A 25061-nucleotide genomic window follows, 5' to 3' on the forward strand; every position below is an offset into this window, starting at 1 on the left:
AAAAGCTTCTGGAGGTTTGCTCTATAATTACAATTATGTAAAAAAAAAAAAGGCAGATTTCAGAGTTTACTCTAAATGAAAAAGGGAGGAATGATTGTTTCTGACTGGTCATGGATTCATTTTTTAATTGTGTACCCACAATGTGTTGTCATGCAAGAACAATCTAACGCTTTCAAAAACTCATTTCAAAATTAGTAACTGCAACATTTTTTCAGTCATTGTCTGAGAAGGCTCTTGCAGGACTGCTGGGACTTCCCTTCTCCCCAGAATGAGATTCTGGTGTAATTAATGGTGCATTTGGACTCTGATAGCATTTGCTTCCATCCAGTTTCTCATGAAAACCCTCCTGATGCCTCTCAGATCTTCATGAAGGTATGTAAGCTTTACTCCCCCACTTTCTGCCTCCCAGAAGGAGAATGGGAACTGGAAAATTCCCCAGGTTCTTGGCAGAGAGGCTGAGGTGGTGTGGCTCTGCACAAAGCAGGTCTGGCCATGGACTCTGGCAGCAGTTTAATCTTCTTGCTGGGCTGGAAATGGTGACCTCAGCCATTGCAGCAGGAGTTCTCTGGAGCAGCCTGCAAGGAAATTGGTTTAAATAGCAATAGCATAATTTATCCATGTGAACTAGCAAAGTGTTCATCTGTCTCAGGGGTGAAACAAAAATTCTGTGAAACTTTCAGGGCTTTGCCTGGTTTTTGTGCACCCAAACAGGCTCTCAGAGCAGTGCCTTGTGCTTGTCCATCCCTGCCTGGAGAATGCCCAGCACAGAGAGGCCATTTCTGCTGATAACAGGAAAGTCAGTGTTCAGTCCTGCTGTCAACAGGTTTTAGCTTGGAGAGAAACCTCCACTAATCAGCTGCTTTGTGGCATTTTTACAGCAAGATAAAAGACGCTTGGAATTATTTGTTGGTCACCAAGCAAATGTTTTTACTGGTGAAATGTTCCAGAGGCTATTTAGAGTCTTGATTGACAAGTGTGCCAAAACTTTACAACCCTCCCCATGCCCTCCCCTCCTCAGATTCAGGGCTGAGATGGGAGATGGAGCTGATGGAGCTGAAGATGAAGAAGGAGATGGATCCACCTCGTGCAACTGCTGCAGGGGTAACCCAGGGTTGAAGTGAGGGGAGAAGCTCATTTGTTATGCAAATATCTGCCTGAGCCTGGCGTAGACAGTGGAAAGCTCGATTATTTTAAGCAGAGGACCAAAGTTCTCTCCATCCCCCTATCCTCTTGGATCCTTGAAAAAACAAAACAAACCAGAAATCTCTGTGTGAACCATCTGACAATGATCAGCACTTGGCCTTTCTGGCAAGAGCTGGGTGTGCACAGGCGCATGGAAATAGAACAGTTAAGGGGAAAAACAGTATTGGAAGCAGCCAGGCTTTGTGTTGTCCTGATGACAGCACAAAGCGATCATCCTGCAGCCTTATCTCTGGAGCCTGCCAGGGACAGCAGAGCTGCAGGGCTGGGGGCTCTCCCTGGGTGAGATGCAGAGGAGCTGTGGCAGCCTCCTTGCTGCCTGCTCAGCTCTCGGGGCAAGGAGAGGAGCAGGGGTGGCTGGTTTGGGTGCAGGAAGCCCTTTCAGGCCCAAAGTTCGAGGTGGGAGGCTGGCCCATGCAGGGGAGGCACCCGTGCATGGCAGTGACCTTCCTGCACCAGTCACCGGCCACCTCCCCACAGCTTTGCATGAGCAGATGTGCATTTCATGCTGCTAAGGAAATCCTGTCAGTATTTACATAGCATCCAGGGGCACCAAGGGGACAAAGCTGAGCCTTTCCCAGGTGGGCAGTGATGCCATGCTGCCATTTCCATGGGGAGAGACAGGCCTGTGCCACGTGCTCCTGCAGCACGGGCTGTGTAAGGCAGTGGTGCTGCCTGTACTCTGCCCACAGGCAGCTGTGGTACAACCCTGGTTTCCAGGCAGGTTTGCATCTCTCCAGAGTGGTTTTCCCCTGAGCTGAGCTCTCCCCTGGCCTCAGCATCCTTATGCCCCTGAGAAGGCCTTGGGGGCTGCAGCACTCTGGTGTACAGAGGGCTGGGTAGAGCTGGGGATGAATCAGCTTTTTAAAAGGGGCTTCAGACCAGCCCTTGATCTGCACCAGAAAGATTCCCACTGGTTCTGCAGCCCTATGGTCAAATGGGGGGGCAGCCTTTCTGCCTCACTGGGTGCTGGCACAGTTTGGGCCCTGCTGGGGGAACCCCCCTTTTTCCATGCAGTCCATGTCACATTTCCAATAATTCCTGCTGGGGTTTCCTCACAGCCCTGCCCCAAACACCTCAGGCTTTGAGCTGTGCTGCATTGCTGCTCCCCAGAGCACAGGGTCCCTGGGGCTTTGCTGGTGTCTCTGAGGGAGGGCAGTGAGGCCATGGGGCTGGGGAAAACCCTTAACAGAACTAAACAACTCTCCAACAGCCCCATCCAGCCTGCAGAGTCGAGTCCAGGCCATTGTGGGCTCTGCTGGCTCCTCAGCACCCCAGGATCCTCTGGGCACAGGTGACATCCCTGTGAGCCCAGAACTCACCTGAGTGTGTCCTGTGTGCCACAACAGCCTGTGCTGAGACTGAGGGTGACACTGAGCTGGGTGACACTGAGCTGGGGAGGCTCACGAGCCCCTCCCAGGCACAGGGCAGAGGAAATGGAATGATTTTCTTTGGCGTGGCCAGGAGATGCTGGTGTGACTTTCCCAGTAATCCCAACATGTCTCTGCAGGGCCACCTGCCCCCTGCCAGGTGTGAGCCAGGTGCAGTGCAAGGAGCTGTGGCTTGTGGTACAGTAGCACCTGGACTATTTCCCCTTCGTATAAAATGCTTTGTTTCCTTAGAGCACTGCAAAGTCTCCACTGTCATTCTTCAACACTTAAAAGCAGTTGCTCTCATGGGCATTTTTGAAATTGTTTGAAAAATCTGTGTGAGCATTACAGTGTTTGTTTTCTCTGATGACTATTTTTAATCTTGTTTTTCATTTAAAAAAAAAATAAATCGAGATAGATATGAATTGAAACTGCGCCTTTAAATATGACGTGATATTGGCTGCCCAAAACTAAACACAGAATAAGGGAGAGCTGGAGCATGTGCCTGAGAGCTGAGAAAGGCTAAAGCTTTGAATGCCACTCACTTGGCAGCACTGTGAGGGCAGAGCCCAGGAGCCACGGCCAGGGCATGGTGCTGGCCAGCTGGCACCAGAGGGGTTAAAGAAGCGGGTTCACCCTGCAAGGAAAGAGCTGGAAGTGGCCTTTCCAGGAGGAGATGCTGGCACCCCACTCTTGCCCTTGGCACCCAGCCTGAGAGCCACCAGAGCACCCCTGAAGGACGCAGGACAGCCCCAGGAGTGGCAAAGGCAGTGAGGGGATGCTTCCCTTCCATGCCCCGCTGGTTTCCAGCTCTGCAGAGGAGCTGTGCAGGGAGCTGCAGCCTCCCCAGCTCCCATCCTGGGGCTCTCTGCTTTTGTTCCCGTGCTGGGGATTTGGCCAAGTGGTGTTTGGCCGGATCCAAAGGCTGTGAGAGGGCACAGAGCTCCTGCAGCCAGCCAAGGATGGGACGGGGGCCCTGCAGCGGGGCCTGTGCGAGAGGGGCACCCCAAAAAGGCAGAGCCTGCCCTGCAGGGCTGGCAGTGCCATGGCACACTCAGAGCCATGTCACACTCACTGCCATGTCACACTCAGAGCCATGTCACACTCAATGCCATGTCACACTCACTGCCATGTCACACTCAGAGCCATGTCACAGTGCCATGTCACGCTCAGAGCCATGTCACACTCAGTGCCATGCTGCCTGGAGGCCACGGTGCTCTGGGACAGGAGCATCTGTGCATGTCCTGTGTGCATTTCAGGACCCAGCCTTGCTGCAGGGATGGTCCCTGCTGAAGCCAGGCAGGAAGGACAGCAGCACGTGGGAAATGCAGTGGCACAGACCCTGATGGATGTCATGGTGAGCTATTTTCAGACTTTATCTTGCTAGCCTCTGACAAAAATGTGCTATGGAGCAGAGCTTATCATGTGCAATTTGGCACATGGGGCTGGTGAGGGGACAGTGGAGCTGGTCCCTGGAGCTGGGGCAGGTGACACAGAGCCTGCAGAGCAGCAGTGCTGGGTGCTGCTGGTGCAGGTGTGTGTGCCACCGGGGATGGGCACGGACAGGGTCCAACCCAGCCAGCAAAAACCAGGCACCTGAGCCTAAATCCAGCCCAGGCCTGAATCAGGGGAGTGCCAGCTTTGCTGTGCTCCTGGCTTCTTGGTGTCACTCAGAACACGAGGATGAAGCATGAAGCTGGGACCTTCCCTACCTCCAGTTTCTAAACTTTGGATTTTCCTAAACAGAGTTGATTGTTCAGGTGAATGATGCTGCCTCCTGTAGCCCCATTTCCCTATGCCTGTGCTCAAGGCATGAAGAGCAGAGGAGCTGAGCAGGCCAGGGTGTGAGCCCTGGGGTTGCCACCACCAGCAGCTCTTGCTGTCTCCCCTGGGGAAGGAGAGGGGTGCTGGGCTGGGCTGGGCACTGCAGACAAGCCCTGCGAGGTGAGGAGGTGCAGCTCTGCAAACACAAACCGACAGCAGCACCCTGCACTGCTGGCACCCAGGGGCTCTGGGAGTTATCACCCTCAGCCTTTCGGCTGCTGGGGCTGGAGATTAGGGAGCTGCTCCTTATCAGCCCCAGTCCTGCCCCTGTGGGGCTCCTCTTTCAGTCTTACTCACTGCAGAAATGAGTAAGCCTGTTGTAACCACCGTGCTGGGACCTGTGGGGCAGCGGGCTGTGCTGATGGGGTGGAGGTTTGTAAAGCATCTCTGCACAGTGACCTGCAGCAGCCAGGAGACTCTGCAGAGTCTGGGGCTGTGCTGGAGCTCAGGGCCCTGCACATCCAGGGCTCACTGAGTCTGGTGAGGATGGCAAGGGTTAATTCTGTGTGTGTGCAAAGGAGGGAGGGCAATCCAAGGTCCTCACATGCCCACAGTCTCCAGCGTCTCACTTGCACACAGACCCCCACACCTGCCCCCAAAACCATTGCCTGTGCACAAAGCTCTTGGCCCAGCCTCTGAATTTGTCCCAACCCCTGTGTGTGTGTGTATCCATCCATCCATCCATCCATCCATCCATCCATCCATCCATCCATCCATCCCACCCAACCCACCCACCCACCCACCCAAGCAGGTCTCAGCCCCTGCCTCCCCCAGGATCTCCACACAGCCACTATTTCCAGCAGTTTATTCGACAGCTACAAGAAAATATTCCTGCACTCTCCAGCCCCACGAGGCACATGACCCAGCCAGTGCCAATGGAATAAACATTTGGATTTAATTTATTGTCTCTCCTGCAGGCTCTGTCTTGGCTGGCGGCTGCAGAGGGGCTGGGGCTGCTCCCTGCCTGCGGGACAGGGCCCGGGGCAGCCTGGCAGCCTTTGCCCAACTCCATGGGATATTTTTATTTTTTTTCCATTCAAGCCTGTGCAGGATTCCTGGCAGGACTGGAGCTTTCATCCAGATTGCAGATGCCCAAAATATCTGTATTCTGGGCTGAGCAGACTAAGGCTGAAGTGCCCGGGGTTGGCTGATTGAAGAGGACATAGGGGAATGCAGAAAGACAGACAGACAGAAAGACAGACAGAGGAAAAGGGCCTGAGCACGTATGGCAGCAGTGGGCAAAAGGATGGGGGATGCCCCTGGGGTCTGCCCCATCTCCAGGCATGGATCTCACACCAGCATGGGATATTTTTACTGTTTTTCCCAGTCTGCTGAAGCCTGAGCTCAGTCCAGGGCATGGTTTTGCCCTAGATTAGCTTGTGCTGCCAGCCATTAAATTTGGTTGCATTGCTGTTATGCTATGCTTCTCATTTTAAATCATCTTCTAAACTGTGCACACCTGGCATCTTCAGGAGCCAGGATTTGTGAAGTAAAAGTTAAAATGCCACTTGAAATAAGGGATTTATGTGTATTCTTTCACATACACACATGAATGCACACAGCTACTGATAAAACCACATGTTTTTTCATACATACATGTTTCTAATCAGATTTATAATGTATATAATATAAATGTTTTTCCACATATAAAATTCATTGGAAACAGGGAGCCAAATTAGTTTACCTTACTAAAGTGGCATGAAATAAAGAGCAGTGTGCACTGTTGAAAAGAAGGTAGGATGTGGTTTTTGGAGGACTTTTCTTTCCCCCAGGGCTCATTCTACCATGTTTATGTCTAAAACCTGTTAATTTTAAAGCCAGCTCACAGGAGACTAATGGCATGACTCATTTATTTCATTTCACTTTCATTTTGCAGAGCTCAGGTTTTGTTTAAGGTGCTCAGATGTCAGCAGCTCGTGGATGCTACAGAAGACCAGGAATGGCCGTGAGTATCTGCACACACTGAGCCCCCATTTATCCATGAACAGGAGCCACTCCAATGAGCTGAGTCTGATTTTAAAAGATCTTTTGAGTGTTAAACATGTAATAAGATGCTCAGTGCTATTTTCAAACCAAGACATGTTCCTGGCTGATTTATAAAAGGCCACAGTCTCCACTTTTATGTGGGCAAATGCTTTTAAAAATTGGCTCCTGGGATTTGGGGTGCTCATTGATTCATCCTCTCACAAGCCTCTATCTCTGACCTTTCCATTACCAACTTTTCCATCTCCAACTGCTTCATCATCCTCCTGAGCATGGGCACACAGCTAATAAATCTGAGTCTTTAATTGACCTCCCACACTGTGTGGCTTTATCTGAGCCATCATTGCTGTCACTGTGCCTTGTTGCATCCTTCTGCTTCCAGATTTGTGCTGCTGGAGTCAGCAAGAAGATAAAACTGTTATTTAGGTTTGGGTTTAGGTACAAATCCCCTCAGTAACACACTCCATGGCTGCATGGCCCCACATGATGTGTCTGAGTTGGCTCTGCCTGGGGTAGGTACAAACCCTCTGCTTTTATCTCATGCAAGGTCCCATTTTTTGATTTTTTACGCACCTGAAACAATGTGAAAAATTTGTGTAGAGAAAAAAAAAACCCACAAACCCAGCACAAATTCCCTTGCTAAAGACATCAGTAAGGGCAGAGAGTCCTGCTGGCCCAGTGGTGCCAGGACCACTAGGATGGAAAAACTTCAAGAACACCCATTGCCTCTGGTACCCAAGGGAGATTGATTTATTTATTCCCCCCAATTTATCTGCCTGTCAGGAAGTTTCCCACAGCCCTCCAGGAGTGGGTGCAGCAGTATCAGCAGGCACAGGTCTATCAGGCTGAGCAGAAGCTTTTCCAGGAACTATCTAGTGCCACACGTGACCGTGCCCGGCTGATACGTGACAGGCATTCACCGGCTCCCCGGCCGGTCAGTTGACTTTGTTATTCAAACTATTTTAGTGATGGTTTTTAATCCCAGGCTTAAGTTTTTCTTTTTCTATTTTTTTTTTCTCTCTCTTCTTTTTTTACTCTCTGAACAAGGGAATCTCTATGCTGGCAGGATTCAGAGAGGCACAAAGGAGGGAAAAACAAGTTTCAGCCAGAAGAGAGAGAGAGAGAAAAAAAAAAGGATGCTGTTAGCATTCCCTGTATCTGAGGGGGTAAAAACATTTTGCTGTCAACTCTGTTTTAAAGGCTAAGTGCTAACAGCAGTCCAGTTACTATGCAAATAAATGGTGTGCTCAGCCTTTCCCTCTCAGTGCAAAGTTTTGGGGCTTGTTAGCCAGGGGAGCTGGGCCGTGGGGGCTGGCAGTCCCCAGTGCTCCCATCCCATCCTGGGGATAGCCACTGGCTGGGGGTGCCACTGCAAAGCTCTGGACCTTGACAGGAGCCCGTGGGGGTGCCCAAGTGTCCCCAAAACAAGGTGGGACAGCGTGGGGAGCACTGCAGAGGTGTGGGCTGGGTACCCCCTGCTCCTTGTGAAAAGCAGATTCAGGCAGCTGGCAGCAGAGCCCTGGCTGTGCCTCTGTGACAGGGGACACCCCAGGGAGAGAGAGTGCCTGAAAAGGGCAGAAATCTCACCCAAGACATCCCCTTTCATGGCAGGCAAGTGGGGAAGGTCTGGCAGCAGCCACCCTGGGGTACAGGGCTGTCTCTCACTCGCTGCTGCCAGGTGGAACGGGAGGTGATGCCAGGACATGATGCCAGACTGTGGCTGGGTTCATCCAGATGATGACCAGCACCCAGCACTGGTATTTATGGTGACATTTCCCCATGACAGCAGAGGGGCTGCACATTCCCCGGCCCACACAAGCCAAACCTCCTCCTGACAGCCCCAGTGTGATGGTTTCCTATAAAAAAGATTTGAATTTGTCATGCAAATGACTGGGCATGTGGGCACAGCTGCTGAGAGGTGGCCTGGGCTGGGTCAGCTGCCAGCATGGCCACAGGGATGTGCCCAGGACAAGGTCTGGCCCCCCAAAGCTGGTCCCACCCCAGGAACTGCCAAGCAGATGGTGCTGCCAGGGCTGTGCTGCCAAAACCACCCAGCCCTTGCTGCTCCTCCTGGTGCCTGTGGCTCACTGAAGCTTTTAAAACCAGCATTGTGACCCCCCTGCTCGTCCCCTCCCTTGGCTTCTGGCTGACTGCAGCAGAGCTGAGCTGCCCAGAATGAGCTTTCTTTGTGCTGGGACCACATAAGGAGGTGGAAGATGATGGTCCATCAAGCAATGCACTAAAAAAAATCAAATTGTACTTTTAAGCAATTTCAAAATTATTTAAGCACTTGTGCCACCCTGATCAGTCAGGAGCCAGGCAGGCTCTGCCTCTCACCCACACCCCACTGCTCATACTCTGCAGTTTAGCTCTTGTCCTTCAAACACAGCAACCCTTTGAGCTCTTCCCACTTTCCCTAGCACAGGACAGGGAAGTGCCTGGGCTCCTTTGCGGAGGCTGCCAGCACCACCTGGCAGCACAGCCCCGCTCCCAGCGGGAAGGAGGATGGCAGAGCCCACGATTCTGCAATTTCACAGCCGGGTTTTCGCAAGCAGGAAGGAGGCAGGTCGGGCTGCTCCTGCTGCTGTTTTGATGTGGCTGTTTCTCGAAATGAGCCCGGAGCAAAACTGAGCGGGATCCAGGAATGGCACTCGGCGGTGCGGGCGCTGGGAGCGCCGCCTGCGCCCCGGCTTCCTGGCACTTTGGCCACCTTTCAGGAAATCAGACAGCAAAATGGAAAATCATCGCTCTTTTCACTTCAGAGCGCACTGCACACATGGGTTTTTTCAACAACAAATCCGTGTTCAGCAGCCTTGTTGTCCCCATGGAGCAGGGGACATGTATATATATCCCCAGCAAAGACAAAAGCCCAGCTCAGCAGTGCCAGGCACCACTGCCTGGGGACGGGCACCTCAACGCTGCTCCCCAGCAGCTCCCAGCACCCCCATCCAAAAATCCTGCCCTCCCTTCTCCTCAGGAGCACTCCTGACAGGGAGAAAGAAGAATTGCTGAATAATCTCCAGCCCTGATAGCACTTCAAAGGCAGGGCCTGGGCCAGGCTGGATGCAGCACTCGGCTCTTACTCCTTTGGCAGCCCCACAGCAGTTCCAGAAAGTAATTACTTAAAAAGGAAATAAATGTCACCCACATGGTTGTAAGCAGAACCCCGGGCAGGATGAGCAGAGCCCCACCAGGATCTGCACTCTCACGCAACACAAGCAAGGCAGGAGAGTTGTTTCCATTCATTGAGATGGGCTCTTTACTCTGAGGGCTACTGGTGACATTTGACATGCCCACTGTGGGCATTTAAGCTCCCCAGGGCAGCCACAGTGCTGAACTGCCTCTGCTTTCAATCCACAGCATTCTCTTCCCCCAGGATGGCTTTAGGCATCACCACCTGAACCAGCAGCAATGTTGGTGCCAAAAACGCAGCCCTTCCTGGCACCAGACCTGCTGTGACCTTTATGGAGATGAACCAGATAACTGGCATGATCAAACAGAGTAATTTTATTTACTTTTACCAGATTAATTCTTGAAGTTTGTAACTGTCAAAACCTGAACACTGAACTTCTAAAGCAAGTTGGTTGGGGGAAGTCAAATGTAGCACCAGAGCAGCGAATGAGGCTCAAGGGTGAAAGTCTCTCTGCTGCTGGCACCTGCCTGGCTCTGCTGGATCTGAGACACCCTCAGCAGATCCCCTTAACCAGGACAGGGCTCTGGCAGACTACCCTCTTTCAGAGAAATTCCATTTTAGAAAAATAACCCCCAACTTTTTTTAAGCAAAAAAACACAAGGAAAGTGATGGCCCGAAAACTCTGGGATGAGATCCCATCTGCCCCTGTTGCCTCTGGAGCTGCACCAGGATGGCAGCACCTCCCACCCTCTGCTGCAGGCAGTGTGAGGAAGCAGCTGGCACCAGCCCACAGGGTTCTATGAGCTCAGAAACCCTGAGGTGCCTCGGGACACGCAGAGCAAGGGCGGTGTGGGACACGCTGCAGGATGGTGGCAGCCCCTGATGCCTGCCAGGGTGGCAGCAGGGGCTCCTGTCACAGCCCGCCCGGCACACTGGAGGGTGAAGCCCAGCAGGGGCAGCCAGGTGGGCTGGGAAATACCCCCTAAGGCACAGCAGCCAAGCAAACATGGCACCATACATCATCGAATAATCTTAAAAGTTAAAATAGTTTATTGCTGTCTTTGTAGAAATGCACTTACATCGCCTGTTCTCTTCCTTTATTTGGCTGTTGGATTACAGGCATAAAAAGGTTACATTTACCCATTTGTTCAGTGACATAACACCTTTTTCTCTATTGCTCCACTCATGATATTCTCCTAAACCTTGCTGGCCAACAGCCCCAAATCTCTTTTACATAAATACTGTAAATGTCTTCATAGGTTGCAGCATTGTAACAAAAGATCTACCAAAGTAGACAAAATGTTCAGTATTCTTGGTTGGTTTTTTGCATTTAAAAATATACCTAAATTTGAGATAATCTTAACAGAGTAACAATTACAATAAGAAAATAGTACAGTGCGTTGACTAAAGGAATATTCTGCTCTCCTTCAAGCCAATATTCCCTTTTGCATGTTGAAGTGATTCAGCAATTACTTAAGAACTTTTACCTACATACAATAATTTAGTAAAATGAGAATTAAACAAGGCAGATACTTACTACTATTCTTCTGTCTGCAATTCACAGCTCATGCGAATAAAATCGCAATAAATATTAAAAAATAGTTTTTCTTTTGCTTTTTTTTTTTTCTGTAAGGCATCTCTGAGTATTACAAAGTTTTTGTACAACCAAAAAATAAGATTGCTTTTTTTCCATGTTCTCCAAGTACCTCTGTACCTCACCAGTAAATAAGAGGATTGTAGGCTGGATGAGGAAGGAAGGGGGCAGAAAGAAGACCACAGGTGATGGAAGCAGACTGCCATGTGTGCAAGAATCTGTCATTTTCCTGTGAAACATTTCAGCCGCTTTTAAAACATCTTCAAGACAGTATCTGTCCAGATTGAAGGAAAAAAAAAAATGGGGGGGAAAAAAAAAACTTACCAGAAGTCCACTTTCATAAGCACAATCAGACTGCAAGGATTTGGGGGTTTGCCCTCAACACTATAAATAGCTTAGGCATCAATATGCACCTACATAAGGGGGGAAAAGGGACAGGGTGATTTTTTTTTTTTTTTTTTTTTTTTTTTGGTGGGGGTTGGTTTTGTCTCTTTTATAATTTTTTTGTCGTTTTGCTGTCCTAGTGGTATCCTTGCAGGGCGAGAGATTGTCCGGGGAGGCCGGGCGGGCCCTCACTGCATGCGGTCGGGCTGCAGCTGCTGCGGCTGGTACTGCACGAAGGCGGCGGCGGGCGCCGCGGGGGTGCCGGCGCTGAGGGGCGGCTGCACCGTGCCCGTGGTGTAGCCGTAGCCCACGAAGCCGGCGGCGGGGGAGGCAGCGTAGGGGTACTGGTCGTAGGCAGCTGTGGTGTACTGGGAGTAGGCTTGGCTGGCGGCCGTGTAGTCGATGTAGGGAGACGTGATGGACTGCACGGGGGTGGGGATCACCACGCTGGGCTGGATGATGGCTTGGGGGTAAACATAGTGAGGCGTGAGTCTGTGGAGGGAAAGGGAGAGAGTCAGCGAGGGGCTGGGGTCGGGCTGGCCTGCACAGCCCCGCTTCCCCTCAGATTCGTGTGCGCCAGCCATGGAAACGGTGCTGCCCAGCAGTGCGGCCCTCGAGCGAGGGGAGGAGAAGAAGCAAACACTCCTAGACCTGAGGGTGTAGTGCAAGGTGAAGCATTGGCTGCTACTAATACACACACCCTGGTCCCCACAGCTTGTAATCCAGGCAGCTGAAATCCAAAATAAGCTCCCTGGAAGGCCGTGACACAGCTTCTGGCTCACCTCATTTCCTCGGCCTGTCCCTGCCAGCCTTTCTGCCTCCCGTATTGTCCATCCAAACTTGGGTGGGGGTCCTGAGGACCCACAGCCCCTGTGGGGCATCTCCTGGCAGCAGGGACAGTGTGTCACCCTCCATGTGTCTGTCCCACCAGGAATGACCGCTGACCCCAGGCCCTCCAGCCTGCCAGGTGTTATCAGTTACTACACACTTACACCATGTTTCCACAACACCACATGTTTAGGGAATGCTACAGGGTGTTTGTTGTAAAACACGAGATATTAATGCTGCTTTCCTCCCCCCAGTAGCTGGCAGGGCGGTGACACTCCTGTGTCCATGAGCTGTCACATCTGCCTCTGGCATCTCCGCTGCCCTTTCCATGAGGGCCCAAAAGTGCAGCTTCTCCCAGGCTCCCCCTGCCCTGAGGAGCTGTGCTGCTGAGAGCAACTTAACAATGTCACAGTCAATTAAAGTCCATAGATGGAGGGATCCTGGACGTGATTAATGCAGGAGTGCCTACTAATTTGTTAGAAACTGCTAATGAGGAGGAAAGGGAGGGGGGAAAGAAAGCATGGAAATGAAAGGGCTGTATTTTCCAAAGGGCTCATGTCAAGTCAGGTCTCAAACAGTTGGGCAAAAACTGTGCAAACCTGAAGGTTTAGGTACATCCACACAAACTGCCACGGGCCAGGCAAAAATGGGGAATTTATGTGGCCTGAAGAGTGTGGCACGGTGACACATCTGGGGTTTGTTTAAGAAATAGGGGGTGCAGGCTATCACCAGCAAATGGCACAGTGCCAGTGGAAAATCAGAGCCACCCTGGGGAGAAGGTCCTGCTTGCTGAACCACATGAGGCAAAGCCATCCCCTAAAAGCTTGTGCCACCCTGTCTCCAAACCCAACTCATTTTGGCCAATAAAAAAATCCCCAAGGCAAAAGTCTGCAGAGAGATTATGCAGATTCAAATATTTTGGGGATTTTTGTGTGGATGTGTGTGACAGCACATTTTCAAACACAACCACTTTTAAAAGCCTCCCACACGCTTTTCACAAGGCACAGGGCTGTACGTGCTTACCCTCATTCTATCTGAGCATCCTAAATCTCAGCCACCACCTGCAGTGTGCCAGGGTCCACCTGGGGCTGGTCCCTCCTACCCAGCACCTACAGGGCTGTTCCCACTTGCTTTACAACCAGCACTGGATAGTTTGATCTCTCTTCAGACAGGAGAAAGGCTTCTCACAAACAAGGGCTCGTCTGAACCGAGTTTTCTCTCCTTTTCCCACTCCCATATGCAGTTTGTTTTTGCTTGAGACAATTTGCATGACAAGAGAATGACTGCTCTCCTCTCCCCACACAGCAACACTGCCTCTGAAATCAGGGTCCTTCCATATGCCCAGGCAGGATGGATGGTAGTGAGCAGCATCTCAACCTCTGATTCAGTTCAAGACCTTCTTCTGAGGCCACCAGCCACCCCTGGACAGCAAGAGGAACCTCACTGTCCTCCAGCCCATAAGCACACCATACCCAGCATCACCCTGTGGGTAACAAGAATGAGATGAGGCAGCAGAAATGCACAGAATCCCCTTTTGTTCAGCTCTGATCTAAACTGGGGCCAGCACAGCTGAATCAGAGCTGGAGCTTAGGCACCAGCTCAGCCCAAGGGCACTCCATGTCACACACTCACACCAGGCAGTGGCAGCCACCCCTTGGAGGAGCAGGGCTCAGTCCCACACAGAGGTTCCTCACGCCTGTCACTGGGGGATTTTCTCTTTCATCTTGTTTTAAATAACTCAGAGGTGCAATGCTGCTCTCTGGGCCTGCCAGGGTCTGGGGAAAGGCTCTGCAGAGGCACCCCCAGGCACTGGCCCTTGGGCATGAGATGAGCAGGCTCTGCCCATGGTTATTGCTCTAGCCCTGGTAGATCAGCCAACATCCTGCATCCCAGACTGGGATGGATGCTCTGGCTGCTCCTCACTTCTCCCTGCCACCAGGCTTCCTGGTACTCCAGGGCTCAACAAAGTTAAAATCACTCCACAAAGCAACAAGAAATGCACCACCCACTAAAAACCACCCGCTGGCAGGAGCAGAGGAGGGGCCTGCACTTTTCCTGCCCACAGGAATTCCAGCTGTGCTCACCAAACAACCAGGACACCCTGGCAACCCAGCCAGAGCATCATCCTGTTTGAGCAGCTCCTCCATGTCCCTTGCTGCCACCCAACTGCTCTCCTGAGCTGGCACAGCCCATGTGGGGGACGTGGTGCCAGTGGGGTGAGTGGACAACTCCAGGTCCTCCCAAGAAACTCTGCACTGTTGGCTTTGCTTTCACACACAGAGCTCCTCGGTGGGCTCAGAGACAGCAAATCTGCAACATCCTGCACTACATTTTTCCTTCAGCAAGGAAAAACTCCAGCTTTTCAGTGCTGTTTGGAATAAAAGGCACCATTAGCTTGGAAGGCAGAATGTACTCCTGGACCCTGCTCTCAGAAATCCATCCCACTAGCCCAGTGCATACACAAGCACACATCACTCACAATAGCTGGTACTGCACTAAAAAACCACACTCAGCAAGTCCAGGATCTGCTTCTAAAGGGAATGTCAATGTAAAAGGAAAGGTTCTCTGGGTCTGTAGGATTTCAATAATTCAGCTAGAAATTTCAATCAAGGTATAATGCAATTTGGTCTTCTGAATTAGGTGGACAGATGGCAATTCATCAATCAAAACAAACACACAACTCAAAGTAAGGTCACTTTGATGACTTGCAGCTACAAACAAAACAAACCAGTGCAGTAGGACGAAGTTCTCTGCTGGCAACATTTAGCATCCACAGAAAATCTTAAAGTATTTCCCCCTCTTCCATTATTCCTGAACATGACGTTTCAGGAGATATTTTTTTTTTTAAAAGAAAGCTGTTCTGGAGTTCTCTTTCTAGAAAACAGCAAACTCTAATCTGAATTTCTACAGGATGAGTCACATCTGTGTTTTAAGATGCCTTTCCCTTCCTCCCTCCCTGCAGTTCTCCTCCATCCCCCACGATGGGCCCTGCCAGCCAGGAGAGAACTTCATCAAAAACACACACGGTGTGATTATAAAACACCAACCAAGTGCTCAGCTGTGGCCACCACACACCAAAGTCACCCTGTGAACAGCAGATGGACAGGATGCTGCTGGCACCACCACGAGCCACAGGCAAAGGCCACCCAACACAAGGAGCAGGGTCAAACCTCAGCCCGGAGGTAGCAGTGGCACGGGAGGGACAGCAGGAGGGGACAGCAGGGACTGGTGCCAGCCCACACTCCTGACCATGTGGCACCATGCCCCAGCAGCCAGAATTGAAGCAGAACAGAGATGGTTACAGAGCCCCTGGCAGAGGGACACAGGCTCTGTCCTGCTTTGGTGGGGGGACAGAACAAAAGGGGCCCCACTGAGGTGCAGGTCTGGGTGGAGATGTTCAAACATGCCAGGGGAGGCACCCGTGGCTCCAGGCAGATGAAAAAGTCCCTTTCAAAATTGCCACCACCCAGGTCTCCCCACCACAGCAGCAGGGCAGGGCTGGCTGGGGGGCAGCAAGAAAAAAGGGACAAGTCAGGAGGAAACGTGTCCCACTTCTCTTCCCAAACACTGGGGAGAGGAACAAGCTCTCATCAATCAGCAGAGCTCATCTCAGAGACTTTTTATATATTTGACTATTTTCTATCAGAATTACACCTAAAATGTGCTTTAGCCGCACCTTCTCAGGACTTCCTACACATGAGCCATGAGCTGTTCCTGCAAGCTGCTCCTGCACGCTGCATGAGTTTGGGAGAGCAACAAGGTGGGAGTTCCTGACCCCTTGATCTCTGCCAGCCCTGCTGGGAGCTGGTTTAGTCAGCTCTGAAGAGGTGGAGACAGCTGCACCCCTCTGTCAGGAGGGACACGGCATCACACAAACATTTGGGAAACAAGGAGGGGCACAGGGCTCTTGGCAGCCTCACAGAGACCAGCACACAAATGCCACCACCACGACCAGCCTTTTATTCCTTGAAGAATAAAAGAAACAGAGCCCTTTGTGTCTGCCAGTGAAGGCACAAATTCTGGCATTTGACCCCAGGAATTTGGCCTCCATTTCTACTAGAGCTGAGCCATTGGCTGCCACAGGGACACCCACACTGCCACAGCACGTGATGGCAGGGGGTGCTGGGGGTGCTGCAGAACCAGCTGAGCACAGCCCCTGGTGATGTGACACCTCCAGGGCACACCCAAAGGTGTATTTTGAAGTGGGCTCCTGAGTTTAAAGCTGCTCTGGGAAGCACAGCCCACACGTGCACTGGCAGTGCCAGGGCACCAGGGCACAGCTGGAGATGCAGGCACACATCCTGGTGTGATTCACACTCCAAGGAATCGTTCCTGAGGGACACTCCCAAGCCAGCAAGCACTCACCTCCAGGAGACACTCAGTAAACGTGTGTGGAGTGCAGGCAGGGCTGGCCACAGGTATCATCCGGGCCCCAGCCACGGTGACAGGCTGTGGAAATGTGAGAAATTCAGGTGCTGTTCTCAGTGCAGACATGAGGAGGAGGCTGCAGGATGCCCCTGCCTGCCCACCAGGACTCCCACTCCAGGAGGGGATCACAGTTTATCCGCTAACACCTGGGTGCAGGTCAGGACATTGGTTGTGCCCTGATCACTCCACCATCCCTCACCATTCCCTGACAGGGCTGGGATCTAACCACAACATGACAAAGCTCCAACTCCTGAAATGTCCCTACTAAAGCTGATTTAAAAATGCACTGAAATGTCAACAGCTTCTGCCTCATCAGCCAGCTATCCCAGCCAGCTCAAAGTCACACAGGGATGAACTCTGCAGCTCCATGGGATTTATCATCACCTGCTGCAATACGACACAAACACAAAATAACAAAGCAGTCAAGACAATTTCTGCTCCTCTTGTACCTGATTTGCCTGTCTGCCTTCTCCTCATCCTCCTCTGTCCCTCTGAGAAGATGTACACAGCAGCCTGTGCAGACAGGTACAGGACTGAGTTTCCTGCTTCCCTGCTGGGAGCAGATGGCACCACACCAGTGGCAATCACCAAGGCATGACATGCCACACAGACTGTCCCAGACTGCAGTCAGTGGGGGAAAAAACCCGAAAGAAGTAAAAAAAAGGCTGCAGACCAAAGAGGGGAGTACACCTCCCAAAGATCTAACACTTTTCCTCAGCTCAACCAAGAGTCTGAGATCAACATGCTGAGCTCCACCATGAGTTATAGCCAGGCTCAACTGCTTTATCCTCTGCATCTTGCTTCCCCCACACCCAAAGGAAGAAGGAAAAAAAAAAAAAAAAAAAATGATCCCACACAAAGGCATGCTGGCCAGACCAAAAATAGTTTTGGAGAGAAGCAGGCTGAAAAACACTCAGGTAGCAGGAGATAACATCTGCCTGAAACAAGAGCCATCTGGCACCAAGGAAAAAGCCACATGGAAGTTTATCCACAACTAGTCAGCTCTCCAGAGAAGGGAAAAACCCCTCCCCTTTCCAGTTATCAGCACAGCCAAACCAGAAATTAACTGACAGAAGAAACAGGGACTGTTTCACACCAGTGCATGACAGGAACCTGAGTCCTTCAACATCCTCGTGTAGGATGGTAGGGAAAACCAGGGTCTCCAACAGATCAACTCAGGAAGCCCCAGAATTCTGCCTTTGACTGAGCTCTCCAATTTTCTTCTGCAATTTAGAGAAAATCGATGGCAGAAACATCTCTAAAGCCTTCTGAAGTATCTGACAAGTTTTGGAATAATACACATTAGTGACTACTTTCAACTGGTTCCATTTTTAACAGACTTTCTTTCTTTACACGTGATCCCTTCCACTGACCTTTAATTAAAACCATCCACTCATTTGATTCATCTAAATCCCTCTCTTGAAGTATTTTGAAGTAGAATGCTTCAGCTACAGAAAAAGCAATGAAATATCTCTTTTTGATAAAAGAAGGCCTACACTTAATAAAACAAGTAATTAAGTAATTTCTCAGCCAAGAAAGAAATTCCATTTTAAGAGTTTGTGATTTCAGCTACCAGTTGTGCCTTTGTGGCAGTAGAACATTAAAGAAATGTCAATCCAACCCCTCCACACCTTCCTGCAAGCTGGCATCATGGGAGATGCCTGGATCCAGCATGGTTTTTCCAGCCTCTGCTGCTTTGGCCAGGGCAGCTCAAGTCTGACAGAGGACAGCTAAAATGCTCAAAGCTGGTGACAGGGAAATTGCAGGGGACAGCACAACTCTGTTTACAGCACTTGGAGACTGAGAAACAGGAGACTGAGTTTTAACTCCGAGGTCCAGGACTTTTCATCTTTTGTGATCATGGAGTATATTTAGCTCTGGTATGTAGCTTGCTCCCATCCGTGGGGAACAAGTTCTTCATAAAAGTCGTATTTAGAAGTGACCCGGTGTCCTTGCTACCAAATTATCAGCACAACAACTGTCTGGTTCCCTGGCTGGTGCCCTCAGCGCCAGGGCAGGATGCCCAGGGCTGCATTCATCATTCCAATTACTGGGCATGTGCTTAATACTACGAGTTGGGGCCCATATGCCAGCAGCTGCTCAAAGGAAACATGAGATCAAGCACAAGCTGAGCTGCTCTGGAAATTCAGACGTGTGCATCAATCTGCCACATTGGGACTCTGTGGCACCAGCCAGAGCAACACAGGTGAATTTTGGATCTGCCACTCCCCAGCTCCTGCACCAACGGGAAAGGACTCAGGTTTCTGCTGCTGAGGAGGATGAAGAGGAAAACCACCAGAGGCAATGGAATCACACAGAGAAGATGGCACAACTCAAGCCATGTGCTGTAGAGACAAAGCTAGAGCCAGCTCAGCTGTCTCTCCATCACACACAAGCCCATGCCCTGACTGCCCAGGAATAGCTCAGATCCTACACCCAGAGCCTGTCCCTTGCAACAGGTCTGAGCTCACAGCATTCACATAGCCAAGTGTGAGGTCACTGTATCAGACCATGCTTTTGTATTGTTTCACAGGCAGAACATGAGCAAATTCTGCCCCAACCCCAAGAAATAGGCACCAAACCCTTGGGCCTGACACCAGCATCTGCCATCTTGAAGCAGATGTTCAAGAAAATCCTCAAAGCTGTCTGAGCTGCTTATAAATACATGTTTATGTTTAAAAAAAAAACTAAATAAAATAATAAAAAAATAAGAAAGGGATTTCTTTCTGACAGGCAAGCATTTGGTCTGAACAGCAGTCACCATGCATGAGAACCAGCAGCTGAAGCCGTTTGGAAAATGGATTTGGACATTTCTTAGGAAATGCCCCCTTTCCAACCCAAGCTTTCATGTTCCTGGCACAGGCTAACACCAGGTGCTGGGTGCTCCATGCACATGAGCCTGGCAGAGTGGGATGGGATCCTGCAGCCTGCAGCTCTGGGTAAGTGGGCAGTGGGAAGCTGGAGCAGGGGGATGCCAGCTGACAGAGGCTGGGCACAGCACGTGCCCTTTTATAAGCATAACCACAGAAAAGATGAAAGTTTGTCGCCTTTTATTTTTAACCCAATAGAGAAATTTTAAGGATAAACAGCTGCAAGGGAGTCTGGGCTGACACAAAGAGAGACTTTCTTCACTTCCTAACTGCAGCAGCATCAATGCATGAAATTTTAAACTCAAAGAGATTTAACTCTTTCTGACGTTGCCGGAGACCAAATGTGGGCCAGAAGCAGGGGCCACCAAAACAAGTAACTACACATGGATGGGGTCTCTGGAGCAATGACATCCAATGTGCAGCTATGGAAAGAGCTGGATCCTGCCACAAGAGACAGCTTTATGTTTGCAGGAGCTCAGTCACTTACTCAGTCACTGGTAGATCTCCCACACAGATAGCTCCTTCGCTGAGGCACAGCCACAGGAATGCATCTGCCATATGCTGTGTCCAGAGCAGCAAGCACAGAGGAGAACCAGGGAATCCCCACTCCCTGCACAGACTCAAACTTGCCTCCACTTCCAGAGTCCCAGAGGAGGGAACCACGAGGTGGGACCAAGTAGCTCTGCCACATCACCTGATCACATGAAACACGGCAGCTGCAGGGACATGCTAGCAATGCCAGGTGCCTCCAAGCAAAGCACAGTCTGCAAGCCCCAGGCTGAGCCCCAGGCCCAATGCTGCTTCCCTAAACTCAGCAGCCGGATCTCCAAGTCACAGACATATCCTTTGCCTTGCATTACTGTTAAGATCTCTGGTTACAACAGGCTAGAAACTTCTTTTCCAAACAGGATTTACTACTGACTCCGTGCTGTCTGCTGTGCAAGTGCCTCCCCTGCCAGGACAGCAGGAGGAAGGAGAGAGGCTCCTCGTGGTTTCTCTTTCTGTTCCGCATAGCCCTGGCAATATTTACAGCTGCATTGAGGTGTCTGGGGTTGGGGGGGGGAAGCCTTCAGTTTATAAATAATCCTCTCTGGTGTTTGGGTAATTTTCATAGTTTCCATTCATTTCAGGTTTCATCAAAACCTGCGTTTTGTGGCTTGATAGCTGGGACATGAGTGGCTGCTTGCTCTTTGTTAACTGCCCAGGAGTTAACGGTTCTTCATTCATTCCTGCCCTGACAAGCCCAGCTCACTCACCAAGCACCCTGTGCCCCATGACAATCATCTTTTGGAAACCACAATGCCAACCCCTGGGCACAAACACTTTGCAGAGACAGGAACTGCAGGAGGGAGAGCCAGGCAACATCTCACACCAGGGGCAAAGCAGCCGAGCCGCCGAGCTTCCTTTGGGAAAGGTCGGGATCCACCCGGTGTGGTGCAAACAGACAACAGCAATTCAGTGACAGACCCTGACAAACTCCTCATCTACCCTCATATCCCACTGAGGGCCAAGGAAATTGTGGGTCCAAGGGAATGCAGGAGTGGAGCTTGGCAGGCTCTTCATTTTGTTGGTCTACTGAGGAGACAAAGAGGGAACTGGCAGCCAAGCTCTGCTGCTCGACCGAGCACCTGAGGCTTTGCTCAGAAGCCACAGAGCAGCCCCAGTTGTGGTGCTCAGGTGAAGGTGGTGCTCAGGTAAACACATTCTGCATAACCCACATTTCCAGTGATTCTGCTGCAGCAATGACTGAATTCAATTAAATTCTTGTTTACTGATGCTTGCAAATAATGATATATAATCCCCTGCCTCCAGCCCTCCATTCTCCTGGTTCCTGTCTCTTGGCAACTGATAAATAATTTATAATGTTCTCCACTGTATGTGCTAACTGCAGCTCTGCTGGTTTAATGATGAAACCAATGCCTAAGAACTGCAACAGGAACTGTCTAGATCACAAGGAACATGTAATCAGTCGATCCCACACTCCTCTGGATGTGAAACCAAAAGCAAACTGTTGGAAAAAAAAAATGTTTTCAAGAGCTGCGGCTGCAGGGTAGGAAGGGCACCCAGAAAACTGCAGATAATCTGCAAGGTGCTCCTGCCAACAAGAGGAGTTTTAACGGGCTTCACCATTTTGCTCTTCTCTGCTCCCATGCATGGCAGGACTCGCCAGAGGCTGCTTTTATTGGCAACTTCTCTGCTACATTCCCATGCAAAAGCCTCTGGGTTTGCATCTCAAGGCTGCTTTGGGGGCTATGAAAGCTCCTTGCAGCCCCCATGCAAGGAGAACTATTAAAAAGCAGCATTTGGTCTATGCAGACTAATGTGACTGTTGCCCCAAAGAAGGGGAGACTCTTCCTTTCATGGCAGATGTTTTTCAAGGCCTTCCAGCAGAGCTGTAAGCGCTTGCGAGAAGCGGCGTGTTTGAGCCCCACACAGCACACGGACACGGGCTGTGCACTCTTGTGGCAACACAGCCTCTCACATCCAGAAACTCATCGGGATGAGATTACCCAGGCAGTTGGCAACTGCGGCCATAAGGGCAGAGGAATGAAAGTTTTATTGTTAGCAGATTTCTTTTTTCTTAAAAAAAAAAAAAAAAAAAAGGAAAAAAAAAAAGAAACGAAACACCCCCCAAAAAATGAGCAGAGAGCAGGGAAGGGATGAAGTATTGCTGTTGACAAAGGCCAAAATCCCATCTATTTATATTAGAGTCACACAAAAACCACACCAGGGCAGTGCTCAAAAGCTTTAAAAAATGCACCTACTTTCTTAATGCTCTTAGAAAATAATAATAAAAAACCTTATCAATATTCACTTTCTGAAATGGTGTAAAAAAAGAGCTGCATCAATCATTAAACAGTTAAATGAGGGCAGTATGACAGTCACTATTGTTCTCGTGAAGCACACTTGTCTTTTGCCGAGCAGCTGCCAGATCCTATTAGATGTATAAAAAGAGGACTTTTCTAACCGAGTAGGGATGGTATAAGCTATTGAAAACAGCAGACAAAAGCCCACTTTTGCAGACTATTCAAGCCTTGTATAACATCTGTCCAAAATCAATTTTTGACCTAATGTTACTTTCATTAAGTAACAGACTTTGTTTCCAATGCAATTTGTTTTCTAGGATAAAACTGTATCCTAAGCGTTATTACGTGGGAAATGGCACAGAAGAAGCAGACGATCTTATTTGAGAAACATGAGAACAGAATTTGCTTAATTGTTTTGACACCTTAAGTACTATAATAGAGAAACTATTTTCCATTTATTTGAATTCCTGTGAATTCTTGAAGTTGGCAAAACAGCGAGCAATGCACTGGGTTTATTATGACTAAGATTTACTGAGGATAAAGAAGGATCTTTGGGAATTACATTAAAGCTGACAAATGCACAAAACTTCTGAAATCTCCACCAGAAATAAAGTACTCTGAACATTAACAACAGCTGTTGAAACTGTCCAGTCTTGACGGTGAAGGCTTTTTTCACACATTTCAAATAATGAGGAAGTTGATTTGTGAATCTGATTTCAAACAGACTGTTAGGAAACATTTCCACTTACCCAAAGGGTCTCTGAATGAAGGCTGGATGTAGCTGCTGCACACCTATGGTAAAACCTAAAAAAAAGGTTCAGAAAAAAAGAAATATTAATGAATGGCATCCATTGTACCATTCAACTCATAACACACAGGCAAAATTACAGCACACGTCTTTGCATTTGATCTGCTATGCATGTGAGCAAATTCAGAGCCCCATTTAGAAACAAGTTAAATTTAACATGCATATGTGATATGCACGAGGAGCAGATGGGAATTCATGATGAAAGCCCACTGTGAACATGCTGCTGTGGAACAGACAATGGGGTATAAAGCCTTATTTTACACACTGGGTACTGTGGTCATTAGACCAAAGGCAGAAATGACAAAGTGGATCTTACTGTTAATTCTCACGTAACAAAGAGGTTTACGGGCAAACAGATCTGCCGTGGAAGGAAACAGCTTTAACACAGTTAGATGAACTTTGGTGAGTAACATCAGTGCAGCAGGGCTGAGTAGGAAGATACAGCAGAGAGGTAACTGGACCATGCAGTGTCCTCAGCCAACAATCAGAACTATGGTGGGCAGATAAACGTGCATCGTCAGATCAGACGATTCCAGCCCGAGGAACTTGTTTCCTTGTCTTACAAGTTATTCTAATACAGAGAGATGGGATCTCCTGGATGCCTCACCAGTTTGAATACTCCTTGGTTTTGCTCCCAAATACGCCAGGTTCACATTTGCTTTCCTGCCGTCAATGATGGGGTTTGGGTCTTTGCAAGCTCTTTCAGCAGCAGCTCTGTCTGCCATGGTCACCTGGAATCGAGCACAGCCTTGTTTGTAGCAACAGCGCTTTGTAAACACTCCGGCAACAGGCACTAAAGTGGAGTTTATTTATTGTTCTATTTTGAATCGGGAGCTGAACTCCCTTCGTGCAGCCTCGCTTGCACGGAGAGATGGGAAGGGCTGCTGGGACTCGATGGAAAAGCGGGCGCTCCCCCTGCGCCCGGTTTCCCCGCTGGGCCGGTGCCAGCTGTTTTCCCCTGCCCTTCCACCGCCTCCTGCGCCTTTTTTAAGAAGCTGGTGGAGCCCTTCCCAAAACCCCCAGCTCAGAGAAGCTCAGGGCAGCTGCGGGCGGGATGCGGGGACCCGCACGGACATCGGGAGGGAGGAGCAGGTGCCGAACGAACGGCACGGCCTCGGCCAACACGGGGGGCTCCTCCCGGGCCCCCAGCCCAGCCTTTGTCCTGACCCAGCCCCTCGCTCCCGCAGCGGGCACGGGACGGGCGGCGGCTCCGCAGCGCCCGGCACCGGGGGGTCCGCCCGGCCGCACCGGGACTTTGTCCGGGAGTCTGTCCGGCAGCACCGGGAGTTTGTCACGGCACCGGCGGGCTCGGCAGCCCGGGGCTCCGCTGCCGGCCCGTTTCCCGGGGCAGCGCCCGTCCCGCCGCGGAGCGGAGCAGAGCGGAGCGGCACTTACAAAGCCGTATCCTCGGGATTTGCCGGTCTGCCGGTCCGTGATCACCACCGCCTCCTCGATGTCCCCGAAGACCTCGAAGTACTTCCTGAGGGAGGAGTCGGTGGTGTGGTAGGGCAGCCCCCCGACGAAGATCTTGGTGAAGGTGGTGTCCTTCTGCACGGTGTGCATGGTGCCGGCAGCGGCCGGCCCCGGCCGGCATCCACCCCGAGCAGAGCCGCGCCCCGCCGAGCCCCCCGCGGCGGCCGAAGGCAGCGGAGCGGCGGCGGCTCCCGGGCCCTACAGCCGCCTCATGGCCGCGCCTGGAGCCGGAGCGCGGCCCCGCCGAGCCCGCCGGTGCCGGTGAGTAGCGGCCGCCCCGCCGCGGCCGCCGCCTTTGTAGGGCCGCGCGGCCCCGCCCCGCCGCCGCGCAGGGGCCATCGGGGCGCGTAGTCCGGCCC

General features: G+C 50.8%; 1 protein-coding gene and 1 long non-coding RNA gene across 3 annotated transcripts; one reads left to right on the top strand and one right to left on the bottom strand.

The window, feature by feature from the left end:
* Window positions 1–94: 94 nt before the first annotated feature.
* Window positions 95–24990, bottom strand: RBM38 (RNA binding motif protein 38). Of its 2 annotated transcripts, none has more exons than XM_071446798.1 (4): window positions 24625–24990; window positions 23837–23960; window positions 23171–23225; window positions 95–575 (listed from the first exon to the last, which is right to left on the bottom strand). In XM_071446798.1, the coding sequence occupies exons 1-4, from the start codon at window positions 24790–24792 to the stop codon at window positions 365–367; spliced, it is 558 nt and encodes a 185-aa protein (XP_071302899.1). In that variant the 5' UTR covers window positions 24793–24990; the 3' UTR covers window positions 95–364. The 2 variants fall into 2 exon arrangements, with proteins under 2 accessions (XP_071302899.1, XP_071302898.1); XM_071446797.1 differs by lacking the exon at window positions 95–575 and adding an exon at window positions 10538–11980 and having other exon boundaries at window positions 24625–24983.
* On the top strand, window positions 4580–10900 carry LOC139599494 (uncharacterized). The gene is made up of 2 exons (XR_011682245.1): window positions 4580–4874; window positions 6271–10900. It is a non-coding gene; the product is annotated as an uncharacterized lncRNA (long non-coding RNA).
* Window positions 24991–25061: the final 71 nt, after the last annotated feature.

Source organism: Agelaius tricolor, unplaced genomic scaffold (assembly GCF_023055355.1).
Source record: "Agelaius tricolor isolate 1412-34295 unplaced genomic scaffold, bAgeTri1.0.p SCAF_23, whole genome shotgun sequence".
Taxonomy (NCBI): Eukaryota; Metazoa; Chordata; class Aves; order Passeriformes; family Icteridae; genus Agelaius; species Agelaius tricolor.

What these genes read in the sequence shown, in the direction of transcription:
- RBM38 (XM_071446797.1), bottom strand. Translation starts at nt 24,792, where the DNA reads ATGCACACCGTGCAGAAGGACACCACCTTCACCAAGATCTTCGTCGGG. An exon ending in AATCCCGAGGATACGGCTTT is followed by an intron (nt 23,961 to 24,624) that starts GTAAGTGCCGCT and finishes GCTCGATTCCAG; the next exon opens with GTGACCATGGCAGACAGAGC. An exon ending in ACCAAGGAGTATTCAAACTG is followed by an intron (nt 23,226 to 23,836) that starts GTGAGGCATCCA and finishes CCTTTTTTTTAG; the next exon opens with GTTTTACCATAGGTGTGCAG.